Source organism: Egretta garzetta, unplaced genomic scaffold (assembly GCF_000687185.1).
Source record: "Egretta garzetta isolate BGI_Z169 unplaced genomic scaffold, ASM68718v1 scaffold248, whole genome shotgun sequence".
Classification (NCBI taxonomy): Eukaryota; Metazoa; Chordata; class Aves; order Pelecaniformes; family Ardeidae; genus Egretta; species Egretta garzetta.
This window is the reverse complement of record NW_009260596.1, coordinates 1,477,492-1,503,563: the sequence shown is the minus strand read 5'-3', so window position 1 is coordinate 1,503,563 and position 26,072 is coordinate 1,477,492. Positions and strand designations below refer to the sequence as shown.

At 36.9% G+C, this 26,072-nt stretch overlaps 1 protein-coding gene across 1 annotated transcript in view; it reads left to right on the top strand.

Annotated features, from left to right (window-relative positions):
• SDCCAG8 (SHH signaling and ciliogenesis regulator SDCCAG8) overlaps positions 1-26,072 on the top strand; it is a 101,133-nt gene that overhangs the window by 21,258 nt on the left and 53,803 nt on the right. The window contains exons 10-11 of the mRNA XM_035900255.1: positions 764-880; positions 13,021-13,163. Coding sequence (XP_035756148.1) covers positions 764-880; positions 13,021-13,163 — 260 coding nt within the window. The remainder of the gene's footprint in view (positions 1-763; positions 881-13,020; positions 13,164-26,072) is intronic.

Below are 26,072 nucleotides of genomic sequence, written 5' to 3'. Positions count from 1 at the left end.
AGTTTTGTGGGAGGGATTGGTGTAGGGTTTTTTTTTCTTTCTCTTCCTTTCCCATAACCCCTCCCCAGACCCTCTGAAGATGCCTTCAGGTGGAAAGGAATGAGGAGGTAACAAAATGAACATCCCAACAGTGGAGAACAATTGCTGCCTTTGTGGAAGTGATACTAGATTTCTTTAAATGTCGATCCCTTTCTTCTGGCCCATGCATGTACTTGAATTAGGCATTGTTTTTGAAGACTTTATCTTCAGTTTGTAGTAAGTCTATAGTGCTCTGATCTAACCTTGAAAATTATTGTATTAACGTCTAAACATTTTCTTTCTTAACACTGGAAAATTGGCAAGATAAGAAATTACGCCCTTATATAGGAGTGTGATAGATCCTTTACTTCTAGGTTTTGAAAGTGTTGACATAGACTTTCTTGGGATTTTAGAGGGAATGGGAGAAGAATATAAAACCAGCAACTGTAGTTTAACTGTATTTAGTAGCACTTATATTTACAACATAAATATTTATACTTAGCAAAATCTTGATCCAAATATAATTGAATCTAGAAGGCACTGCATATTTCAAAGTTAATGACTATATAGAGAATTCAGATCCACCTTTTTATATAAAAACATTTACCATATGTAGTCTTAAAATATCTGTAAATTAAATATGTTGCATTTAAATGACCTCTAGAGGGCACCAAAAGATCTAATTGCAAACCCTGGGCTATGGATTCTTCAAGCTACAGATCATCTTGTCTGTATAATCTAACAGGTGTGTGGAGAAATGCGCTATCAGTTGAATCAAACCAAAATGAAGAAGGATGAGGCAGAAAAGGAGCTCAGAGAGTACAGAACAAAAACTATAAGGGAGCTTGAAATTAAGGACCAGGTAAGAGATGATACTGCTATAACTTTGCAGTTATTAGAAGCCTAAGTAGGGTTATTTCGGAAGCTGGAATGAATCGTTTTTCTAATAGGGGTCATTTATTACTGTTAAATGGTTTCTAAATTGATGGCAACAAGCCAGGTATTACTGTTAAATAAATACCTCTTGGTTATCTGTTTCTTGTTTTCAGCCCTAGTATGTTCAGTTTTACATAGTACTCATCCCATGCTTTCATATAGAATTACTCTATCATGTATTCATATAGTGTACTTAAATTGTATGTACTGTATACATGTTTATACACTTTTTCTCACAAATAAATCCACACATAATTATGTATACATGCAGCCTGACAAAACATTAAAGACTCTAAGTATAACCTAACTATACAAAAAATGAAAATAATTTATCTTCCAGTTTCTTTAAAGATTCAAGGTTAATAAATGCTGGGATTCATAGAGAAGTTTAAAAAAAAAAAACCAAAAAAACAACAAACAAACAAAAACAAACAAAAAAAGCAAAAACCAAAACCAACCTTCTAAAAAAAAAACTATATAAAAATTCCACTAGGCATTAATTTTTGATTATCTGAAATTGTGTTTTATAATAATACAAAAATGAGTATATGCCTTACAAGTAGTCTGTGAGAAAACATCCCATGCGGTAAGAAAGATTATTAGAGTAACCTGCAACACAGTTGGCAAACAGCTTGAACAGGTGTAATCTGCATCTTTTGAAGTACCCTTTTTATTGAGGTACTATCTGTTTTTCTCTAGGTATATTCAAACTCCCAGTTAGCTGTTCATAAGTTGTGATTTGCACATGAGTGGATATCTTCTGAATACACAGATGTATGATGCACATGAGGATAATTTTTTTTATATGCTTTTTGTTATTAGAGCAGCCTATCCAACAGGTTTTAAATAATTCTTTTTCTTGTACATAAGTGGACAGATCAGTCCCTGAATAAGAATATATGTAAGGAAAAATGTGGTATTCCTAAAATTATATTTTTATTTACCAGTTCCCCAAAATCAGGTAGGACAGTAAGTTCATTAACTTACTAAAGTATGAGCTTATGCTGGAAGCAATATTAATTCAAATTCTAATAAAAAGATATGTAAAATCTATACCAGAAGTTTATTAGATAATAACTCTTCAATATGTGTAGAAAATCATACACCACAGAAAAACAGGGGCCTTAAAGCATTTTGTTTTCAGGGTTGGCTTTTTTTTTTTACTCCTGCATCCTTTAGGCCTAAGGACACTTTAAAAAACAAAAAACAGGCTTGTCGTCTGTGTCTTGACAGATATCATAGATAAGAGAGTTGGCATAATCTTGGCATACAAATAAAACAGGATGTGTTTAATAAGATATTTGAAGAAGTATCTTGGATTTTAAATCCTGTTCTCCAACTTGCTTCAGGATTGCCTTTTGAACAAATTGCAAAACTTAATAAAATATTTTAACCTCATGTATCGACATACTGGTATTTTATTCAGTGTGGGAATGAATACACCAAAATGTAGTGATTTATAATTTGATATAGTTAAAGCTAAGTGATGGGAGGGGGAGTTCCTATCAGCAAAGATTATTAGAGCAATTCAATAATTATGTAAAGTAATTATATTGTTCATATATGATTGTTCGTTCCTTAAAAAAAAGGAACACAAAGTATCAGGCTCAACATCTAGCAGCTGTTTTATATCTGTGGCTCTAGTAACCAACAAAGTTCTGTATAGGTCCTAATATTAATTTAATATGTTAAAAGGTAACCAAAGAGAGTGTGTGTACATTTGGGGGGTTTGTTTTAGGGTTTTTCTGTTTTGTTTTTTTTTTAAAAATTTAACAAATAATAGTAAGTCATTGCAAATTATTTCATTTAAATTATATGAAAACAACTCAATCACATCTAGCTTTGTTTTTAAAGAAAAACCTAAAATGTTTCATCTTATGTGGCACTGAATACAAACAGTAATTGTTCTTTGGTCTCTCAGCCATGACCTGACCTTCTGGCTAAGAGAGAGAGTTGATACCTTCCTTGGCCACCATCTGTTCATAATAAATAGATATTTATTTTTTAAAAGTAGAGAGACAATAATGTATGAATATTTTCATGCTATTCTATATTAAATGGTGCCTTTTCTGTTTTAAAAGCAAAGAATTGTGTTTTAGATTGTCTTTTGGTACATTGAAAGTGAGTTTACTGTTTCTTGAGGTATGATTGTATTTTTAATTATGCTGTGGATAAATTTCAGTTTTGAAGATGTAATTTAGTTTATATATAGTGACTTTTAAAAAGGGATTAAAGTTATTCAAGTGTGTCAGAATAGGCAGAAATCCCCATAGGTACAACTTTGGATCATCAGATACATACACTGATAGGTCAGTAAATACAGATATGTATTTATCATAAACTGATATTTATGAAGTTATTCAAAACTGAATTTGTTTCATTTACAAAACTTAAAGGGACTATATATCTTTGGTCTTATTCTCTTCTATTTTAATATCTCTTTTCCTATCTTTATTACTCAGTTAAGACTAATAACAAATATTGGTGCCTTGGTCTGACTACCTGTTATTGATACCTGACACGAATATTTCTTAGGAGAAAAATGAAAAAGCAATGAGCAATGTTACCTTTTAAATTGAGTAAGTGTTCTGTACTATCATCCATCATAAGCCTGATTGACATTGGGATTATGGAGGGAGTGAGTGGGGGGGAAGACATATACTAAACAGTTTCTCTACAGAAAAACTGCATCTGTTCATCTGGCCCAGTATGTTGTATAGTAGCATAACCTACTGCCCTCTTATTTTTTTCTTTCAGCCCTCCCATTGCGGGTGTAGCTGTGCTGAAATAACAGTGCCTTGCTTAATACTTTTCCTTCTTAGGCACAAGCTTTGTAAGTTACACCGGTATAATGCCTTCATGGCAGTAAACTGTGTCCACACTAGGGGTTGTACTAGCACAGCTATATCACAGAAAAGTCACGCCCTAACCTCAATAGCTGTTATCAGAACAAAAGTTGTGTGGCATATTTGACACAGCAGGACTTCACTTTTATAATACTTCTTCTATGAAATTAGAAGTACTGCATGGCATAATTTGTGCATTTCTAATAGAAATCATACTTCTGACACACTATGAAATAGTTTCCTCAGATTAGCATCACTTGCTCTTTTCCGCTCTGCGTTATAAAAATAAAAATGAAGTAGACTGTTAATAATTTGATTTCTGTTTGTCTGTAAATGATTTTTATTTGGTTTATAAAATCTTGCAAGCTTCAGCATGTAGAAGTGAAAACAGTTTTGTAGTATTGGTTTATGCAGTCCCAGCCAATTTGGGCGTCATTCCTATTGGATAGTTCTTACCGGTAGCATTGCACCATTGGGAGTTGTGGTCTCCTTGTAATAAAGCAATAGGACATGACAAAACCAACTTCAGAAACTAACTGAAGCTTTTAAATTTTATTTTACTATGTTTTGAGGAATCAGATAAATACTTTGTGTAGACATAAATCCAAGCCGGTAATCTTAACCTGTAAAAAGCCATTCTTTTAATACTGTTTAAAATGGGGCAGATGTAGTTTGAAGTGGTGGAATTCTGTTGCCTACCTTGTAGGTGTCAGGATGAAAAGCTCCAGAAATATTATACTAAAACCCACAGATTTTTAAGCGTTGCCTGTATTGGAAATTCATGAGCCCAAATAAGAAGCAGTTGAGAGTCACTGATATGCACAACCTATACAAATAGAAAGAGATACTCATCAAAGCATTTTTGTGTAGTATGACAGAAACGAAATGATGTCTCTCTACACTATAGACTGACAATTTTCAGACAAATAAAAATTTGGCAAAATTGCAGCTCAAAAGCATTTTGCCAACAGGTATTCTGGGAACGTTTATCTCATTTATCATAAATCCATGATTTATAGTAACCTTATTTAAAGATGATAAGTGGAGAGATTACTGACTTTGTCTTATCAGAAATAATGCAGGCCAAGAATTTGGGTAGGTGTCTGGAAATGCTACAGAGTGTCCCATGCAAGACCAATACAACCTTCTGAAGACACTGATTCGCTGAAATGCTTTTTCTGAATAGGTATCAGGCTTCCATGAGTCAGTCTTTAAAACAGGACATTTTTCAGAAGCTGGGACATTCAGAATATCACCAGATGTTTTGAAACTTAGTAAAACTGCAAGTTTTAACAACACTGGTAAAGGTGGGTTAGGATTATGTGTTTTGTGTATTCTAGTAATGGTCCTATATCTAAGTTTTAGTGACCTCATTCGTTAAAAAGATGCTCTGGAAGTTCTGTTTTGAAAAGAAATTCTGTTAAATCAGTAAACATACTTGAATACTATTTGGCAGGGAGGAAAAAGCCCAACAACCAGACAGCATGAAACTCTTGGCATCAAATTTTCTTACCTGGTCTGATCTTGAGTATAATGGCCTTAAAAGTAACAAAACCCAATTACTTTTGGACAAAGCATTAAGAAAATGTGATAACCTTTGCTGTAACTGAGCTTTTTATAATGTATCATTTTCAGTTTGGGGCACTGAATGCACTAATTTACTAATGGGTAAATAAGGAAGGAGTAAAATGATGGTACTTTATGCCTTGCTTTGATATGAATTTTCTGATTGATTCAGAAGGAGGAATTTAACTCTTTTCTTTATAACTGACCTTACTAGCTCATCTCAAGATCTTTGAGGAAAAACCCTGCAGTATATAACAACAGAAATGTTTAATTACAATTATGGCATGGCTGCTGCTGCTCTGCTGTGGCATTGCTTTCCTGTCTCAGCCATCCATTCTTCAAGGATCAGTGGTATGAACAGCCTTCATTAATTTCTTTGTTATGTCTCCCTAAGAAAAATCCCTGGGACTGGGATTCCCAGGAGCAGAATTTTCTGTACTGACTGGTCTGTGTTCTCTGTAGTGGTCTGCTTCCCCTAAGCAGTTGGCCTGCTAAGAGGAATGACGCAGTTGGTAATCAGGATTTTATTGTTCATAGGTGTAGTTGGCCCATGTAACCTTGATCCATGTTCTGTCATCCAGTGTGATGCCACCCGGTTAGCATTTGGAAAGAAAAAATTATTTGTGTGCATTAAACATTATTCAAAGTAGCAAAAGAATTGCATAGCTCTTGGTATAGTTGTATATATGCCTTATATTTAAAGAAATGCTTGGTTTCTGTTGGTTTTTTTTTCTTCTTAGGCTAGAAAAGTGGTTGCTTTATCAATAGTCATTGTGCCAACAATCAGAAGAAAGAGTGTAAAAGTCCCTATCACTTGTCAGTTGCTACTGCCTAAGTTTTCTTTCCAGCTATTTCTTAATGCTGTCCAGGAAAAAAGAGCCAATCGCACATCAGTAATCTCAAATATGTGTTTGAAAGGATAAAAGGAGTAAGTTTTGTTTTCTCCTGTTTTTCAGTAATGAAATAGGAGTAATCTTCCCCTTCCTTTTTTTCAATATGCATCCCTCCTTTTCTGAAATTCCTTTATCAGCAAGCAAACCATCTATTTTGTACCACCCCATCCTCTCTCTCCCCTGTCCCTCTCCCTGCCTCAGTGCAAGCCATTTAAAAAAAAAGAAAAAAAATCTTGTTTCACTGTGGAACAAAATCACTTTATTATCTCTGCTGGTGGCTGCTGAGCTAATCTCTAATACAGCAATGTTGTCTGTTAAAATGTGACTGTAGTAATCTCTATGGATTTGGAAGTTTTGTTCCTGAATAGTATTGCAGTTCAAATATTTTGGCAAATTAAAAGCAAATATTTTCAGGGAAATAATGAGGTAAAATCCTTGTATAAGATGTTTCAGCCATTCAATCTTGTCTGTTTCCCAGGGTATTTATCCACAGTATCCAGGGGCCATGTTGCTCTTTGAGAGTTTGCACAAGGACTAAGATTATTGCTTAATTAAAAAAATTCTGTGTGTATTCATAAATATATACTTAGCAATATCAATTTTTTTCTTGCCCCAGCTAGCAATTACAGGTAGAAAGTTTGCTTCAACAGGATTTAAAGATCTGTGCATTTAAAAGCATCCCCCCTCCATGCTATTCTCTGGAAGTTCTTCCAGCACCCCTGCTCTTCCTAGCAAACCGCAGTGTCCTGTCTCTATTAATTCTCAATCTTTTTGGAAGCAGAGGGTTTGTGACTGCTGACCTTTGCTTAGGTAATGGCTCTCATCATGAGGCTCTTCCTTTCCGCAGGAGCACATGGGGTGTCACAGTACTGCCAGGTGCCATTACATTTCTTTGTGGTACAAGTGACGAAGCAGTCACAAAACTACTTCTCTTTGAGGAATTCAAGGGTCCCACCAGATCGGGCTAGAATAATAACTGGCCCACAAATTACAGGCTGTGTTGCTTATCTAGGTTATGTCTTTGCTTGTCTCTCTGGTCTTTGTGAGCCAGCCATAGGGAAAACCCTTCAAAGGAACCATGGGTGTTTATTTGGGTTACTTCTCTTCTTGAGTTTCTGCTCACATTAGTTGCCTTTTGTGTCATGAAAGGTTTTCACATTTCTGTCTTGGGCTAAGTGATTTGTGGAATTTGCAGTTGTCTTACGATTTTTGGGAATTGACCTCCTCAAAAGGAGTGGCCTTCATGTACTCTTTTAAGCCTCACATACATTGTATTTCTTACTATTTTTTGTATATTCTCATAGCTTTATAATAAATCTAATACCAGAAAGGAGATCTGCCCTTTCAAAACCAAATTTAGTTTTCATAACTGCTCTATATCCTTGTTCAGATTTGAATGGGAAGCAGCAGTCATTCATGTAGAGTGCAAAAGGGAGAAAAACATAGTTGGGATGTGGCAGGCGTTAACCTTGTGATGGCCCTAACTGTTTTTACAAAGTTGGATAGTTGTTCAGGTGCAATATGCTATGTCAGATGGCCATGCCTGGGAGGTCTGAGGTTTAGAGACCACTCAGAACCTAGAGTTGCTTGACTGATATCAGGATTAGGGTAGAAATGACTGCGAGTGACCCCTGCTGCGTATGGACTGATAGTCGACTTTCCTCCAAGTAAAATACGTCGAAATCTCGCTACAAAAACTGCCTTGTTTTTGTTAGAGTTTTTTTAATTAAAAAAATAAAAAATAGTGTTATAGTAGGGTATGATTACTCTGTCCCTGATTAATTAGTATATTAATAAGTAAAGAAGGCAACATGGATTGAGAACAGTGTCAAACAGTGCAAAAATTTCCTGTCACTGTTATATGTAAGTGTATGTGAATGGCTATACTGGTGGCACCTCTTAGAAATCTTAATTATAGCCTCAGTCCCGTGCACTATCACTGATTTCATTGCTTTGAAGGCCTACTTTAGTAAATTAAACTAAGCATGTGAGCATCGGGGCCTGTAAAATTTTACTATGTGTTAATTTGAAATGTGTGTGTTTTTATAGATGTTGATTGCCTTTTGGGGATGAACCTGTGAATACCAACCACCATAGTAATTATATTTCACTTTCTATTAATTTATATTTGTTCTTCTATTTTTGGTTTTCTTTTATGCCCCTTTAACCTTTTAATAATGGTGGAGAAAGAAGTATAAAACAAAAAGAAAGTACTCTAAATTCACAAAAATATTTTCCCCTCCAGAATTATTTTACTGCAGAATTTGTGCAATTATATAATCAGGGCAGAATTTATTTTTCAGGTTGTATTGTGTACTGGTACAACAGTGAATGTCAAAATCACTTATTAATTAATTTGGTTTTAGTACGTTTTTGATTTTGTTAAAAGTGTTCTAAAGTTGTTTTTGCGTTCACTTCAGAGTACGAGTTCTTCTATCACTGCTTAATCATTCTCATTTGTTTAAAAAAAAAAGGCTTTTGTCTGTCAGTTTGCTGTTTAAAATTCTGTGAAAAACATCTGCTAGTTTAGAATTTAAAGTTGCATTTTTCTGCAAACAATAGAATCAGCATCAGTACGGAAAGAATTAAACAATAAAGTTGCATTTTTCTGCAAACAATAGAATCAGTACGGAAAGAATTAAACAATTATTTTAATCTTTAATTTGGCTTGTTTTGAATGAAATTGCTATTTCATTTTATCAGAATCTGTAGAGATAAAGAGATGTCTAGTTAATGAAAGAGCACATTTTTACAACATACATAAGTATTGCTAGGTGGAGATAATTTATGAAGAGGATATTTGAAGATTAAGAAATCATCTTGTATGTTGCGTTTATGTCACTGAATGAGCATCTCCAGTGTGTTCACCTAAAAATTCATTGTGAAAATCAGAAGATAATTTATATACTCATTGTAAACTAATGAATGAGAAGTGAAGCACATACTTGAAGTGTTTCAAGAAAAAAATACTGAAGGGTCCTATATGCTTCGAAGTGGAAAACTTAAAATATAAAAGGTGGTTGGTGGTAATACTGAAAAAAGAATAAGTGATATGGAATAAAATTTTACTGTGATACTTCACCAGTGTTTTAATTTTTGTTCAGTGAAACTTGTTTCTTGTAACTGAATTGGATATGCATGCAGAATGGTGTTAATATGTTTCAACTTACTAATAACGATGTTTGTCTTCCTGAGGTTTAGCCTGCCATCTTTCAATGGCAAAGTGCCTGTTGATATTCCTGGGAGTTCAGGCAAGTGCAGTGCAAGGCACATTAAATAGTACTTTTAAAATTATGTGCAGAAGTAATAAGAATATTAAAGTTGCAGAGTTAAGCACCAGAAGTTGCACGTTCCAACCTTAATGTAGTCTTGTTGTACGTATACATTATGATAATTCTGTTCCTTGTTATACTGAAAATCTGTTTCAGATTTTCTTAAATGCAAGATTGTCATCTGTCTTTTTGCCATTCTGTGCTCCATCTCTTGTCTCTCACATACATTGAAAAGTTAAGTACCTTGAAGAAATACTCTCTGGTCATGTTGTAAAAAGCTGTACCACAAGTGATAGGCACTGAGGGATCAAATCAACGCTACATGAGAAGCACAGTTGTCAGCAAAATACTTTAGTTAGTGGTTTGTTTCTGTTTCTCTCCCTACAATTACACTGGGGCCCAGATAGCAGCTACAGAATTGCTTGCAGCTTCCCAGTAGAAGAAATGGGAACTAAAAGTAACACGAAAAGTAGTCTGAGTCTGAGTAGTTTTGGAAAGATGCTGCCTGATAAGGTTCCCTGCAAGAACAGTGAAGAAGATTCATTGGTTCTGTAATTGCTCTGTATTTTAAATTCTGATTATATTGTGATGGCCTAGTGGTGGACTGGACTTCGCATATTTCAGGATAGAGTGTATACATTTGTGAGACTCATTATTGTTTGCAGGAGAGGGAAGCAGGTTGGTTTTTATTGTATGAACTAGTCTCAAGGTCTGAGGCTTCCTATGTTTCAAACTATTATCCAAGTTTTTAAACCAAAGTAGCACGTAGCATTCAGAGTACCGGCTGTGTGTTTTCAGTGTGCTGGCACGTGGCTCCTACCAAAATATTTTCAATGAACGTTTTCTGATCTTTCAAAAAGAAAAAAATAGTTGCTATCCCTAAGTATACCTGGATTAGATGCATGGTTTCTGAGTTGCTGTTAGCATGTTCTCTTGGGTGGCATTTTTCTGCTATCCCTTTCTCATGAGGTTGTCTACTGCTTTTGCCATGGTCATTGCCAGAATTCTCGTGTAGAATTCTTACTCCTCATATAGCTCATGCTGTGAGTACCTCTAAATATTGGTATTTTAAAATATAATTATATAGAGCTACTTACACTTACACAGTCACAAACGCACACGTACATGTGTGCACGTGTGGGTGTAAAGGAGCTGATTCTGAATTTTGGAATTACTGATGGAAGTAGCAGAGGTAAAATTGTTCGTGAAAACCTATGTTTGCTTTCTTGATACTTTTTAATAGAAATCACAAAACTCCAGTGAGTCTTTAAAGATCCTGTCATGGAGTCGTCGTCTGAGAATTTCCCTCTGCATTTCCGTGACAACTGAAATCTATGGATGTATTCGTGGGTTCAACCCTGCAGGTTCAGCATCTGGCTGATGGAAGCAGAACATTTTCACCAGAGGTTCTTGCACTTGGAGTTTGCTTCCTTCTGTGGGTCTGTGTCAAAACCTGACTGAGCCTGTTTAACTTGAGGCAGTGGTGTAAAGCCCATCTGTTCCTTGAAACTTTTCCCTGAAGGAGTGATCCAGAGTGTATTTATGTTCTCAGCTGTGGTTGTGCTTTTTCAAATACTTAGTCGATGCTTTTCCGCTGATTTGTGGTTTAATTTTTTTAAAGGTATAGTGAATGGATGTATTCTTAAAGCAGATTTTAAGAATGTTGCAGAACATCTTTAACTATCTATCTTTAACTTGTAAAAACAGTGAAGAACTTGTGTCCCTGTTTACTACAAATGGCGAAATAACATTAATGAACTGCTGCTGTTAAAAAGAATAGCGTGTAGAGAACCCACTGAGACTTCTTTTGCATATTTTAAATAGAACAACAGTCTCTGGAAATAAGTGAAAATGCAAAGGACATGTGACTGAATACTTTAGCACACCTGGTTTTAAAATATTCTGACAGTATAATAGGTTGTTACATTCTTTAGAGGGGAAGAGTACTAACGGTCTTGCAGATAGTTTCACTATCTTTGTATTCGAACTTGGAATTACCAATTTAATTTGGTAGGTGGCCTATGTGATAAAGCAAGGTGACATTCAAATTCTAATCAAGATTTCCTTCATGAACCTTTGTTGAGTGCTCTTGGGGGGAATAAAGTGTACAGTTAAGTAATTAAGAAAATTAAAAATAAAAAAATAATATTATGAAACCTTTCTCTGGATGAAGAGATTGCGTTTGCCTGCAACATCACGACTTACTGTAAGTGGTGTAGGTTAACATTTTCATAGGAGGAAAAAAGACAACATTATTACGAAGATGCTTCAAGTGCAAATATTGGGACTGAATTACATTCATTTGTTCTTGTAGAATGTTTGAATGAATAATTTCATTAACTGAGGAAAATACTGAGGCTTGTCTACATGAGCAAGCTATCACAAAATAAGTTATGGTATGAATTTAAAGTATAATAGCTATTCAGCACTAACTCCTTATATGAACAATTTTATTCTGTACTACAAATGACCTTTCACAGTTTAGTTGACTGAAAAACATGCAAGTTCCCTCCAGCCCCAACGATGAATAAATATTTATGTAGGGAGTTAATGCAGAATAGTTACTACATGACAAAATTAAATTGTTAGTTTATTCTGTACTCCACTGGCCTCCTTAAAAACATCCTTAGGAAGTATAGTATTACATTACAGATGTATTCCTACAGATACTTGCATGATGTATATGGACTTAGAGCAAAATGTATTCCTTCTGAGAATATTTGTGAAAAATGTTTGAACTGTTGACAGTATGATTCAGTTAGAGACAGTGAGTCCAGTATGCTTCTCTGGAATAAAAGATGATGGTCATGTAAATTTGCTTATTGTTATTTGTAAAATAAATTAATAGACTTATTGGCTGAGTTAGATTTACTTGGTTTAGTTGACATATAAGGACTAATGATGTTAAGAAAATGATGGGATTAACAGCAGCTGGTATGTTTAGGATTCAGTTATAAGTCATAAATAACTTATTTTCAATAATGGTAAAATCACAAAATTACCTTTATTCTCTTACATAATATTACGTGATTATGACAAAGCTAAATGCCTATGTGTCGTTGCTTATGTAATAGGTAAGCAAAATAAATGACCACAAGAGCTGTGCTATGTCCAGCAGCTTCTGAAGATGGCCACTGTTCTGCTGCCTTCTGGTTTTCTAACAGTGAATTCAGGACACAAATAAGGAAGCCTTCACATGAGAGAGTTGGAAAACGATTGAATGTGTGTATCTCTTAAGGCACATGAAGACAATAACATTGATTGTGTATTAATGTATTTAAATATTATATGCATTTTGGCTTTTCATAAAAATGTAATTTCAAATACTTCAATTTGCTTGTTTTGCAGTTTTTATCAACAAGCTACTTTTGTTCTAAAATAAGTGTGCATTATTTTTCAGGAGCTTTGATTATATTAAGATTTATTGTCTTAAAATTTATCTCTATGCATTTCCTAAATATACTTTCTTTGGTTCTACTATTTTCTAAGAAAATAGAAAAACTAGGATTAGAGCTGAATGGAAACAAACAGCGTTTGGAACAAGCCCAGCAGGATGTGACAGGAGCCAGAGAGGAGTGCCTAAAGCTGACAGAACTGCTGGGTAAATCTGAGCACCAACTGCACCTCACCAGGTACCCCTTATCCTATTACATGCTGTAGTACCAATTTCATTCTGCTAATTTTTTGCCACAGGCTTCCCCACAGTTGTTAGATACTTGTAGTCGTTGACTGCATGGGCAGCCCTCAGTCGTGTTGAAAGTGGAGATTTAAGTAAGTGCATTATGAACTACAAAGTGAGTTATGAACTGTAATTTGTGAAAATGAATTACTAGTGTGAAGAAAAAGGCAATGTTCAGCTCTGGTGATGAGGTCACACGTTTTTGGGCAGGAAGAGCAGCAGGGGAGAATGCAGCTACATTTTTGTCGTTGTTGCTGTGTTTGGTAGAACAAAGACATTTCAAATATCATTTGAGACTAGTGTACAGCAGCACCTTTAAGTATAGGGGTTCTCAGATTAATCACCTGAAATTCCTATAGCAGAATGACCAGGACTGTATAAATGAACACAGTCGTGCTAAGCTTCATTGAAGATTAAAAAATCAAGAGGTAATATTACTGTCTATGAATAGGAGGTAAGCTCAAGTATGTGAGGAGGGTGTTCAAGTTACTTGCTCAGTGGAGACGTGGTACAGTGCAAACACTGTGTGACAAGAGATTTTGCCTGAGCTTATTCCATCCTTGGATATACTTTCCAAAGCCAATTACTGTACTACTCATTACATATTTCTAGAAAACACGTGAAGGTTAACATACATATTCACTGCAGCTTGCGTTTTGGTAACTGCAGGAATTTTTCCTTTTGCCACAGAAAATGCTGTTGTGTGACTGTTTGCAGCGTTTTGGTTGTGTCTGTGGGTTTTGTTTCGTTCTGTTCCCCCCTGCTTCCCCCAAGAGTGAACATCCAGAAACAAATCTGGTTGCTTTTACTCAGTCCTTAAGAAAAAAAAAGTTAAGTTACTTTAAATTTTACATGGGGAGGAAAAAAACCCTCAGATTTTTATCACTTAACAGAAGTCTGTGTGTTCATCCAAGTCTTTTACTCTTTGGGCTTTGTGCGAATTCTGCCATTGAGTAACTGGAAATAAAATAGAGCCTCGCCTAAACTATTAAATTCAATGAATCGTTTTTTTATTCAGCTACATTTCTGTGTAATTCAGAGCACGGTTGTTTAACAGATGGAAGAAAGTACCACTCTAACAGCCTGTATTTAGAGAAAAAATATGCTAGAGGTTAATGAACTTGAAAAAAGTTTTGGGTGAGTTGTTAAGATATCTAAAGTTTGGATTTAGCAGAACTTTATTAATAATGATTTGTTGTGATAGTTAACCAAATGGCTTACCACGCTCCTTTTAGCAAAAGGCTGATTATATGCGATAAAGCTCTGGATATCTTGGAAGAAATCTGACTCTTTTGGCAATTTTTTTTTTTTTTTTTTTTTTTTGTGAAAATACTCAACTTGTAAAAACGAGGACTATTGCCTACTTTTACACAGCAAGGTACTTAAAGCTGGATACCTAACATACAGATGATTCAGGTAGCTTTTCAGTCTATGGTCTCTGACTCAGGGAGTTTCTGAGACACAAATCGCTGGAGGCTGGGAACAGTATTTTGGGCGAGTAATGCTCTGTGCTCGCGCTGTTCTCATACAGTTTCACAGATATCTGCTCTTTGAGCCAGATGCTGAACTGCCACAGCTTCTTTGTCTGTCCTAGTGCAGCCACTCTTCTGCAATATACTAATTTTTATTTTATTTTTTATACTTTCCATTCATGTTATGGCCTCTACTTATAACTATGCTTATAAAGAATGAAATGTTTTCTATGCTGACATCTAATTGTCAGAAAAATGTATACACTGAAGCATGGGAAATAGGTTCAAATCTGTCTCCTTGATATACCCCAAATTTTGTAATACTGGCGGGTTTTTGTCTCCTCCTTATCTTTGGAGTGTCTGTCTGCTTTCTAGGAATATATTAGGTGATCTTGCTGTCATGGGTGAAGAAAGGGGGCAGAAGAGAGGAGAGATTTGTTGCTCCTGAACTGTTGCCTGTTGTCCTCATGTACATGGATTGGTAGGGCAGGGTTAGAGATGTTCTCACATAGTCGTCTGTTTTCCCTGAGTTGCGGAGGAAAAGATTCCCTACTGAAATGAAACTTTTCCTCAGCCTGTACTCTTTTTCTTGCTTTTGGATCACCTCCTGCCAGAACAGGTTTTCTGTGTTAGTGAAGGTATAGGTGTTACATGTCTCTAATGGCATCGGTTTTGCATTTTGAACTTGGTATGTTTTTTATCGGTACATCCGTAGTTGTTGCATGTGAACTTTATTGGCTTATGGTCTGCCGCCTTTCGTTCTTTTTTCCCTTCACCTCAAATGGCAGCTGTGCCAGTGAAAAATACTCACTTGAAGGGTAGCGGTAATAGCAATCCTATGGGGGTTATAGAATCACTCACTGTGGCACTTGCCAAGGAAAACAGATTTTAAGCTCTAGAGTCCTGCCTGTGGGAGGTTGCTGCAGAAATTGCACTGATTTAGTGCATCTCTTGGGTATTCTGGCCTTGGCCTCGTCTTGCTGATTCCCCTCTTCTCAGGAGAGGACCAGCTGGTCCGCTCCAAGTCTTCTCACAAGGCTGGACTTGAGGGAGGCCTGTACTGCTGTTACACGGTTGTGGGTAGTCTTTCTGTTGCCTTGCATGACCTGTCTGGGTTGTTCTGGCAAAAACTAGAGGTAGCTGAGGAGGTGCAGAAAGAATTCTTTGTTTTGTATGAATTTGCATGTTACTAGGAAGAAAAATTCTTTACTAATCCACTGATTCTAAGTTTGGATATTGAAAGTAAATATAATAACAAAATGAAGATGAGAACTTTGGATTTTAATGTATGAAATTGAGATGATAAATGTTATATGATAGACTGCCTGCTCTTTCTTATTTAATCGTATGAAATTGAGATGATAAATGTTATATGATAGGATTAAATAAGAAAGAGCAGGCAGTCTATGTCTTAATAAGAAAAAGAAAGTGCTCTGCAGAACTGCACTCTTCTCCAGGAGTCGCACTTCTTTTGCTGCATCCTAGTTTTCAGACACAGTTGATTGATTACCAACTAAACAGCTTCTAAGTTAACAAAATGTACTTGTTAAAAATCAAGAAAAAGGTTACAATTAGCTATTCTAAACCATTGCCACAGAGTTTAAATTTGCCTTTTCCTGTCACCTTTCTTCCTGGAGCAGTATGTTGCTTAGAAATCCTTGCTATTAACATGCATTTCCTGCTATTGGATCTAGTTAGTAATTCTAATTTGTGTGTCTTCAAATGACTGGGAAAATACAGAACTTTTGCTGTGTAGCTTTGATTGTCAGTCATGCAACTTTGCAGATGTCACCATGCTATGACACTGACCGTGCTTGTTTGAAGTATTTATTTTTTTCACATTAGTTTTAGCTTTGTGGTTATTTGTATTAAAGTTACCATAGTAGGAAAATCTTATGAAATTACTTCTGAAGTCAATGTTAAATTGCCATTAGTTTGGCAAGGTTGGGTCTTGCTAACGAAGCTTATCTGAATCCATTCTTCAGAGAGTAGAAAACATACAGATCTATTGTTCTTAGTTCATGAGAGAATAATCGTTAAAAATCATGTCAGTATGCTAGTGGAAAAGATCACATAAAAGATGCAAGATGTTAACAGCTTGCCCAGATTTTAGCATGTCATCCAATTTAATAAAATCTTTCACTGTTCTTGCGTAATGGAATAGTCATTAAAAATATTTCCTCTTTTTGTTACAAAACAAAACTGAAGCTATTAATTGTTTCAGATGTAGTTCCTGTTTGCATATGCCAAAGCAGTTAAATCTTAAGCAGCGAGGTAGTCACTGAATTTCAAAACTGAACTTTTTCTGTGCCATCATGCATTTTCTCAGGCGTGGAGATAGGTAGACGGCTCAAGATATATTTCATTGAAATGTCATCTAAAATTTGCTGGGAGGTGTAATTGGGTGGAATTGAAGCAGATTTGATTTAATTTTTTACTATTCTTGTTTGCTTATATGAAACATTACAAGCAGTATTGAATGTCAACTTGTAGGCGGGGAAAAATTACTAAACGGTAGAAGAACGCATGCTTCCAGGTTCAGGTGACCCACCAAGCTATCCTGAATCCCTGTGTCACTCTCTTGAAGGATAAAAGTTTGTATTACAGTGAGGAAAGTGGATGTTGTAGTTCTTGATTATTAACCCCCTCCATGTGAGTTTTCTTTTCTCCCTTATTTTTGAAAATTGTATGATCTCTAGAAAGTAGCATGTCAAAGAAAGTGGCATTTGGGGAGTACAGTGGAGTTTAGCAGTGCTATAGCCTTCCTACTCTGTGTCCGTCCTTCTTGCTAGTCCTTCTTGCTAGTTTCGACAGCTCCATTAATGTTGATTTGTATTAATACTATTATTTGTGTAACAAAGCACACCAATCTATCATTCCACCTCCGGGTTCCTGTGGCATTACTTAGTCACTGAAGCTTTGGTGTTGAGCTGTATGTCGTCACCAGTGTTCCTCGTTAGAATTGCAGCATGCCTCATACATTCGTTTCCCTATTTAAGCAATACTATTAAATGATAAAGTATAAACTTACTTCTTGATTTATAGAAGGTGGTTATACTTAGCTTTTTAGGGAGTTGCACAGTAGTTAGTATCATCTATTGGTTTTTTTTTTCTCGTAGCATCTATTAGTTAGCACACTTTCTGTTGTCCTTTTTCCAACAATTGTTTTAGAGTCCATCATCTATGCTGGAAGGGAGGCAATATTTGAAGAAATGCTGTTGCTAATATTAAATAACTGAGATATGTTTTATGTTCCTGGACTGACTGACTGATGAAAGGACCAATAACACCTAAATTGGGGGGAGGGAGAGGGGAGAAGAAGAAACTAGGTGTAAGTAGTGATTGATTTATAAATTATTTTTTTTTTATATTCTGCTTATCTTGTACAAAACTATTATTTTAAAATGCAGGGAGGAGTGATAACATGAAACAACTCTGATAACTAATAAACTTTTTAGATTCTGCTTCATATGTTTACTTTTCATTAAATTTAGGGACGGTTGCAACTATGTTGTTGTGATTCAGTCAACATTTATTTCTATCTGTTTTTCATATACAAAGGCATCGGGATGCCAGAAAATAAACTGTTAACGGAGAATTAACTTCTTTGGCACGCTTTCATACTTATCTTCCAAATTAAAGAAAATGAAATGGGCAGAAGCAGAGTGTAGATTACCTCCTTTTTGTCAAAAATGGTGGGAATTTGAAAATTAATAATAAAAAAGGGAACAGATGCAGTAACATGCCAGAGGGAGATTAATGTGGAGAGTAAAATCTGTGAGCAACAAAACTGAAGCAAACTGAATCAGTGGGAGGTGGTTGTACAATCAAAATCAGGATAAAAGAGAAATTACAAACAACCCTGCACTTGTCAAAGTAGTAGTAATGAAATCCTGACTCTGCCAGCAGCGAGAACCTGTGTTAGCACTTTGGGGTAAGGCCGGGAGCCGGGTGCCAGGTAGGAGGGCAGCGCGAGGCTGCTGGGCGGCAGCCATCGCGTGTGGAACAGATGGCGGGGAAAGCTGGCCGGGGAGGGGCTCCTTCGCAGAGCTAATCAGACAGTAACGGATAGGGCAGCTGGGAGGACTGACCACCGAGAGGCAAGCGGCGGGGTAGCTGCAGCCTTCCACGATGTGTGCAGTGGTGTGCCCGCCGGCCGGAGAGAAGACCTTGCAACGTCTTTTTTTCCGTGCGGCAACCGCACAAACTTTGGAGGCACGCGGCGGAGCTCGCCCCGGCTTCTTCGGGGAGAGGGGAGGCGTGGGCTGGCCGCCCCGGGCTCCCGCTGCGGCCTGCGGGGCTTTGAGCACGTCCCGCTTAGGTGTATCGCATTGTGCCCCCTCCTACCTCAAAAATACGTGTCTTTGCTCTCGGTCCCGTCGCGTAATAAGGTTACATGGGTTTGTATTTTGTCCTAGCAGCACACCGAACGCGGAATTTGGCGACTGGCAGAAATACAAAAGCACGTGGGTCTGGGGACTGATCCAGCAAACCGATAAGAAAACTTTGCTCCTGTTGAAAGCGGGGAGAGCCGTAGGTCGGCACCTTCCCACTGGGTCGGGCCCCTCTGATGAATGAAACTGGTTTTCTGATGTTTTATTTTTGCTCGGAGGAGGCACTTCCCTCTTCGTAAACGAGAGCTTGCAAGGAATGAATGGAGGTCCGAGCCTTCTGATCTTGAGGCACATGAGTAATCTGACTCGCATAAGAAGTAAAGATCAATAGGATTTCTTGTGCAAGTAAGAGGTAGTCATGTGCGAGAGGATTACGAGGTCATGCCCTGTGTTGATGACTGTCAGCCTGAAAGAGAAATGAAAACAAAATTTTATCAAGGAAAGGGGGAAATAAAATCCTGAAGAGCAGCAAGGGAGACCTGACCTATTTCTGCCCAGTTTAGTTTGATCGGGATATGCGATACTTTTTTAGACAATTTCAACAAAGAATCTACATCTCCTGCATCTGCTTTTTGAACTTGAATATCTCTTGTCTGCAGAAGGTTTATAGCTTGGCTCAATTATTCATTTTGAGCAGGGAGGGGAGGAAACATTACAGGGATTTGAAATAGGTGGTATAACATAGCCATATGCTATTTATGCAGCAGTTTCTGCAATAAATCTAATTTGGTGCTGTCAAAAAAAATTAGACTTATTTGGTATAGCTGCACATTAGTAAATGATTGTGGTAGCTTTGAAAGTTGTCATTCACTCTGCTTTACTTGCAACAGAATCTTGCAAAGCTTTTTTTTTGTTCCCTTCCTTCTCCCCCGAACAACCCTGAAAATGTCTGTTCTTTGTCCTGCAGCTGTAGAAACTGCACATACTTCCACAACCGAAAAGAAGGTCTTGCTTTAAGGTAATCGACTAAAGGGATGGAAGAAAGAATATCCTCTATTGTTCGCAATTATATGAATGTATAAGTGGAAAAATCAATAAAGGGGGGGGGATAAATTTCTCCCTTGCCTACAGGTTTTCATAGTGCAGCTGAAATTGTTTATCTGATTATACAGCATGTAGATAAATTAGCTGCTCTGCGTTATTATAGAAGGTAAAATATTTTACCTGCCATGATAAGACCATATGCTGCTTTACGAAGACTGATACTAAATGATTTGAAATAAATCGACTCTGTTGTCTTCTGGCAGTGCCTTGTAGAAATTTCGAAGCTGATATACTTTGCGTCAAGATACTGCACAATTATTTAAATACCTTTCCATTTAATCATTTAAGCATCTTTAAGATGATTATACAAATGTGTAAAGGCCATTGATGAAGTTTAAAAGGGAAAGAAAATATAAGTAAAGGAGTAAGGAATAAATCCAAAATGGTATGTTAATTTTGAATAGGAAAGTCTTTATATAAATCACCTTTTTTCATTTTTAAAGAGTTTAAACATGGTTGACAATTTAATATATTGTCCTACAATACAAATTTCTGAAGGAAGAGGCAATAATACAATTTCAGATTTTAGTCTTAGACTCATCTAAATTTTTCTCCATGGCGTTTAAACTGCAACTGGTCACATCAAATTTCTCTAATGATTTCATCTTTTATACATCGCATCAGGTTGTTGAGGCAGCCAAATTGCTACTGCATGTAGAGTGTGGTTCAGGAGCAGTGACAATACTTAAAGTGCTTTGGAGCGAGCAGTGAATTCAGATGAAATACAGAAGAGACTGCTGTAGAAAACAAACATCTTTATAAGGTCTTTGTTTTGAGCAGTTATTATTCAGCACTAACAGTAATAAGTTTATGCGTGTGTATCAAATATTTACTTTGATCTCATTCAAATTAGCTTTTCTATTTGTGTGACTAATGACAACAGGATAATGATTCTTTTTTTTTTTTTTTTGAACCATAAAAATCTTTCAGACACGTGCATTCAAGGCTGCTGCATTTTTTGCCGAATTTGCTACTGGAAAAATGTTTCTGTTTTTTATCCTTATTTTTGACTTCTTCTAGGGCTTTTCTCTTGAGTACATCTGAAAGGTTGTTTTTACAATTAGCTAAAATTTACTTTTCCTATCAGCACTTGGTATTTATTTATGAACTTCAACAATTTTAAAAGCTGCCTAGTGCTTTCAGAAGTATATTCAAAGTTGTTTATTTTGTGTAGTCACAGTGATTGTTGGTTTGGTTTGGGGTTTGTTTGGTGTTTTTGTTTTTTTTTTTTCTGTGCAAGATTCTGCTCCTGAAATTCTTGCCTAGAAAAAAAATTCAGCAGAGAACCCAGAGGGTCCTCAACTGGGGACTTTATCAAACTTGATACTGAAGAGCATCAGCCTGAGGGCTGTCATCTCCATGGAAGGCGGCTGCTGGATGGAAGGAGGAAGAAAAATCACCTGAGCGCACCAGCTTTGGCTGCCTGGCTGCTCTCCTCACCCCCTTGCTCAGTGCCCTTGTGCCAGCGGTCGGTCAGGGGGAAGGCCTGAGCCGGGAGGCGCCCGTCCTGAGGGAGCAGGTGAGCGCAGCCTCTGCTGCCGGCTGCTTGGACAGGGCCGACCTCCTTCCCCTGGCTGTGCCAGCAGCGTGGCAAGCTTAATAGCCTGCCACTGTTGGTTGCTCCTGTGTTCCTGGTGGCTTGAGTATCAGACTACACTTTCAGAGAAATAGGAGCAACTCTTCTTGATTAGCTTCTCCTTGTTGTTCAGTTACCTTCTTACAGGGCTTAAATCAAACCAGGGAATAAAAGTTTCTCTGTAGTTAGGTGGGACGCTGCTGCATATTCTTTTTGTTCCAGAGGTCCTCTTCTATTTCCAGTGCTTTTGTTCACCTGCGTGTCATTTCCTATTGGAAGACGATCATAGCATCAGAAAACAAATGCAGGGACTGATCCCCGTATAAGGGATATATCGGTATTAAGTTATAACTCAGCTAAACTTGTGCAGTATTTGTCAATGCAATTTTTATTAGAGTCAAATTCAGACCTAACATAAGTATAACTGCATTTCTGCTAATGAGATTGGATTACCTCCTGGATTTGCTCCCAGAAAGCTTTACTTTAAATTAATTTTTGGTAAAAGGGTAATAAAATGGGTGGTTTGTTATAATTGCTTTACAAAACTTAAAATACGTATTTTATTTTTTTGGTACTGTATTTAGTCTTGGTGATTATTTTTTTTTTAATTTTTTTTTTTTTAAAGCATACCCAAGGTATGCGGTGAAATTGAAAGGTATTTCTTATTTTAGGAGAATGAGACTGTTGAGGAGATTAGTTAATAATTCAGGAGCTTGTGGTTATCAGAATGTATTCCTGAATAGAAATAGGGGCACAGGAATTGCTAAAAATAATGTATCCTGTTGACAATATGAATTTAGTCTCAGCCCTGACAAAGAATCTTTACAATTTGTCTCAATGTGGAAGGCAGTATTTTAACAGAGTTGCATATGTGTGTTTTACAAGGCTTGAAAACAGGGAAAAAATATTCAGGTGTTTTGTTTTGTTTTTTTCCTTGAAACGGTGTTGCATTTTAAACATCAGTAGGTAAATTTAAAAAAAAAAAAAAAAAAGAAAAAAGAAAAAAAAAGATCCTGTAGATGAAATAATTTACAGTGAATGCTGTTGGCTGCTTTAAGGTTTTACTGTAAACTTATTCAGCTGTTCCCATTTTCTCTTTGCATTTTTAGTCACTATCTTTTTTTACAGTGTTAAGATGAGAGTCAAAAGCTTTCATTATTTTATTTATAATATTTTTATTAGCCTCTTGCACTTTGCATAGCTCTGCAAGTCTTTCTCAGATTGTGCTAGTCTTTGCAAGAAGGTACAGATATATCTACGTGAAGAAAAACACATTAGCTGTCGGCGTTAGCAAATGCTGATTAAAATCTATTCTTTTGCTTCTGTATTATTTCTCCTATACCCCAAACCGATCTTCACAAACACAGCACTGTAAAGAACTTCATCTTCTGCTGGTTAGCAGAAGTGGATTTAAATCCACACCGACAGTTCATTTGACAATGACCTTGAGGGGCTTTGCTTCTTGAAGAAGAAAGCAGAAGCTTGCGGTAAACAAAGTTCACTTCTGACAGATGGATTGAATGACAGAAAGGTTGCGAGTGCCAGAATAGCCCTGGCAGAGGAGGAAATGTTCAGTGGAATCCAACAGGAGAGGAGGTGTGAACAGGTGCAGGGTTGCTGACGGAAGGGGAACCAGATGGAAGGAGCCAGAGCCAGTTTATTTAAAGGAAAAGGCAGAAAACACTGAAAGGCTGTGCGATCAGTGGCTAAAAGTGTGCATGGAAGAAGGTAAAAATTCACAAAGCAAAACTGCACAGTGGGATATCTAGCACTTAACATAATGGTAGTAATTTGTGAGTTTCGTTTTAAAGTTGCTATTGAAATACGTTTCTCCTTTACTCTTGACAGCATAAAGAAGAGAGATTTATAACCTGACCGGAAAAAAAAAAAACACCACCAAACAAACCCTCACCAAATCCCTCAACTGTTATACTGCCTGTCCATTATTTCTAATACTAATGTGCAGACAGTTACAATCAGGATAACAGAAAAATTATGCTACAGTTGACCAAACCAATAAAAGGCATACAAGGCTGGAATTAGATTTTTTTAACTCACCTGTTCATATCTAGCTACTGTGATATGTGGGTAGATAAATGTCTTTTATTGGGATGTTTCTGTAATATCTAAGCAAATTAACAGAAGTCAAGTACAATGTAACATTAGTACAGTATTTCTCATCTTCCTTGCTTTTGGTCACAAGTTTGTCAGTTTGCTGAAATATGTGGTAACTTGCTGTAGGATGGGGGAGAAGTCCAGCTTACCCTAGATCGAATTACCTCAAAATTAAATACTGTCTTTCAAATTGTCATCCTGTTCTATCACATTGTTCTGCTTCTTCCCAAGCTCGTTCGTGTGAGGCTTGGCCCTTCTGAGGCAGAGAGAACGATTCCTCAGTCCTCCTCAACTTCAGCAATAGCTGGGGAGAGTTAACAACTTCAAAGCATCAGGCCTGTGGTAGCTTAACTGCAGGTTGCGTGTCCAAACCTAATGTCTGTGAAAAATGCAGGCGACTGTTCAGCAGTCATTCATAGTGCATCTGTGATCTACTGGATCATTCAGCTCTGCTGATCTGATCCGGATCAGGTGTGAGCACACAGTCACTTTCTTTTTGAATTAGCTAGAGCATGCAATGCAGTCTTAATGCTGACTTCATGCCAGCTGCAGTAGGACAGATGATACCTGATTCAGCAAAAAGCTTGCTGGTACAAAGTTAACGTACCAAAACCATTGAGCTTTTTGAACAAATTTAAATTGTCAGTGTGAGTTCATAGCAGATCAGGTATTTGCATCATTTAGCTGCATCATTTTTTGATTTAGTAGTAGGAGCCTGTCAGGTGGATTTACTGTATTAGCAAGCTGAGCCTTGGAGTACAGAGTTACAGTTGTTTGAAGCTGGTCTAAGTCTATGCTGCTGGTGAAAAGGCAAATCCCTAGAGTGGAAATACGTAGCTCTGTCTGACCACACATTGCCAGGCCCTTGCTTGTGCTGACACTGGAAGACAGGCACCTGTATCAGGTGCTCAGGGAGTTAATCAGTTTAAAAAAGAATCATTTGCTCTTGCAGAATGAGTGCTAATGAAAAGAGGGACCACACCTTATACTGACAATGTCTCCTTAGACTGACTTAAGTCTGTCCTGAAGCTGCATTGTAAAAGACTGCTGGTGCCAAATTCAAGAATCTCCATAAGTCAAGAAAATTACTCCTTTATTTTAAATGTAGTGAAAACAATTTAAATAACTCTATGTATACAGAGTAAATGCCTTTAAAAATCTTCTACGGTAAGCAAACACTTCAACATTCACACATTTGTAGAAGTGGCTTGTAGAACACAGGGAGACTATTCCAGAGAGAGGTGCACAGTACTGTGAAGTGCTTAGGGCTACGTTCTAAGACTTCACAAAACCCATTTCTTCTCATGTTGCATCTTCCCAGGCAACTTCTATTCTGTACTTAATTATCTGTTTCTATAGAGACTTATGAGCCAAATAGTGCACAATCTGATGGTAGTAACCACTGCAGGATGGTTGCTTACTTACAAATTGTGTATCTTGCTGGCAAGGCTTATAGATGTGCCAGAAAAATCGGATTTTGGTTTGAAGTTAGGATATTTGACCTAATATGAGATGTTAATTTCTGTTAGAGACAATTTTCTAATCTAACAACTAAACAGAGGGCATTTAATGATAATATTTAGTTGTGACTTGGTATACTATCCAGATTGAAAAGCAGTTATTGTCTACACTGAGGAACTGTTAATTTTCTGTATCTGTTGAAGGCAAAACACCAAAATAATAAAATCATGTCATAGGCTAGGTGTTTGCATATTCTTTCTTGTATGATGAATTTTAAGTGAGTAAGAAATCCAATCCTTTCATTTTGTTAATAGATCTAGTAGATAGAAGTAGAGATGGAATGTACCACTGGTTATGTATATGCTGAAGTTAACTATATTCAAGCTTCTTTATAGAATCATAGAATGTTTTGGGTTGGAAGGGACCCCTAGAGGTCATCTAGTCCAACCCCCCTGCAGTGAGCAGGGACACCGCTAACTAGATCAGGTTGCTCAGAGCCCCATCCAACCTGGCCTTGAATGTTTCCAGGGATGGGGCCTCCACCACCTCTCTGGGCAACCTGTTCCAGTGTTTCACTACCCTCATTGTAAAGAATTTCTTCCTTATATCCAGTCTAAACCTCCCCTGTTTTAGTTTAAAACCATTACCCCTTGCCCTGTCACAGCTGTCTCTACTAAAAAGATTTTCCCCATCTTTCCTATAGGCTCCCTTTAAGTACTGAAAGGCTGCAATCAGGTCTCCCCACAGCCTTCTCTTCTCCAGGCTGAACAAGCCCAACTCTCTCAGCCTGTCCTCATAGG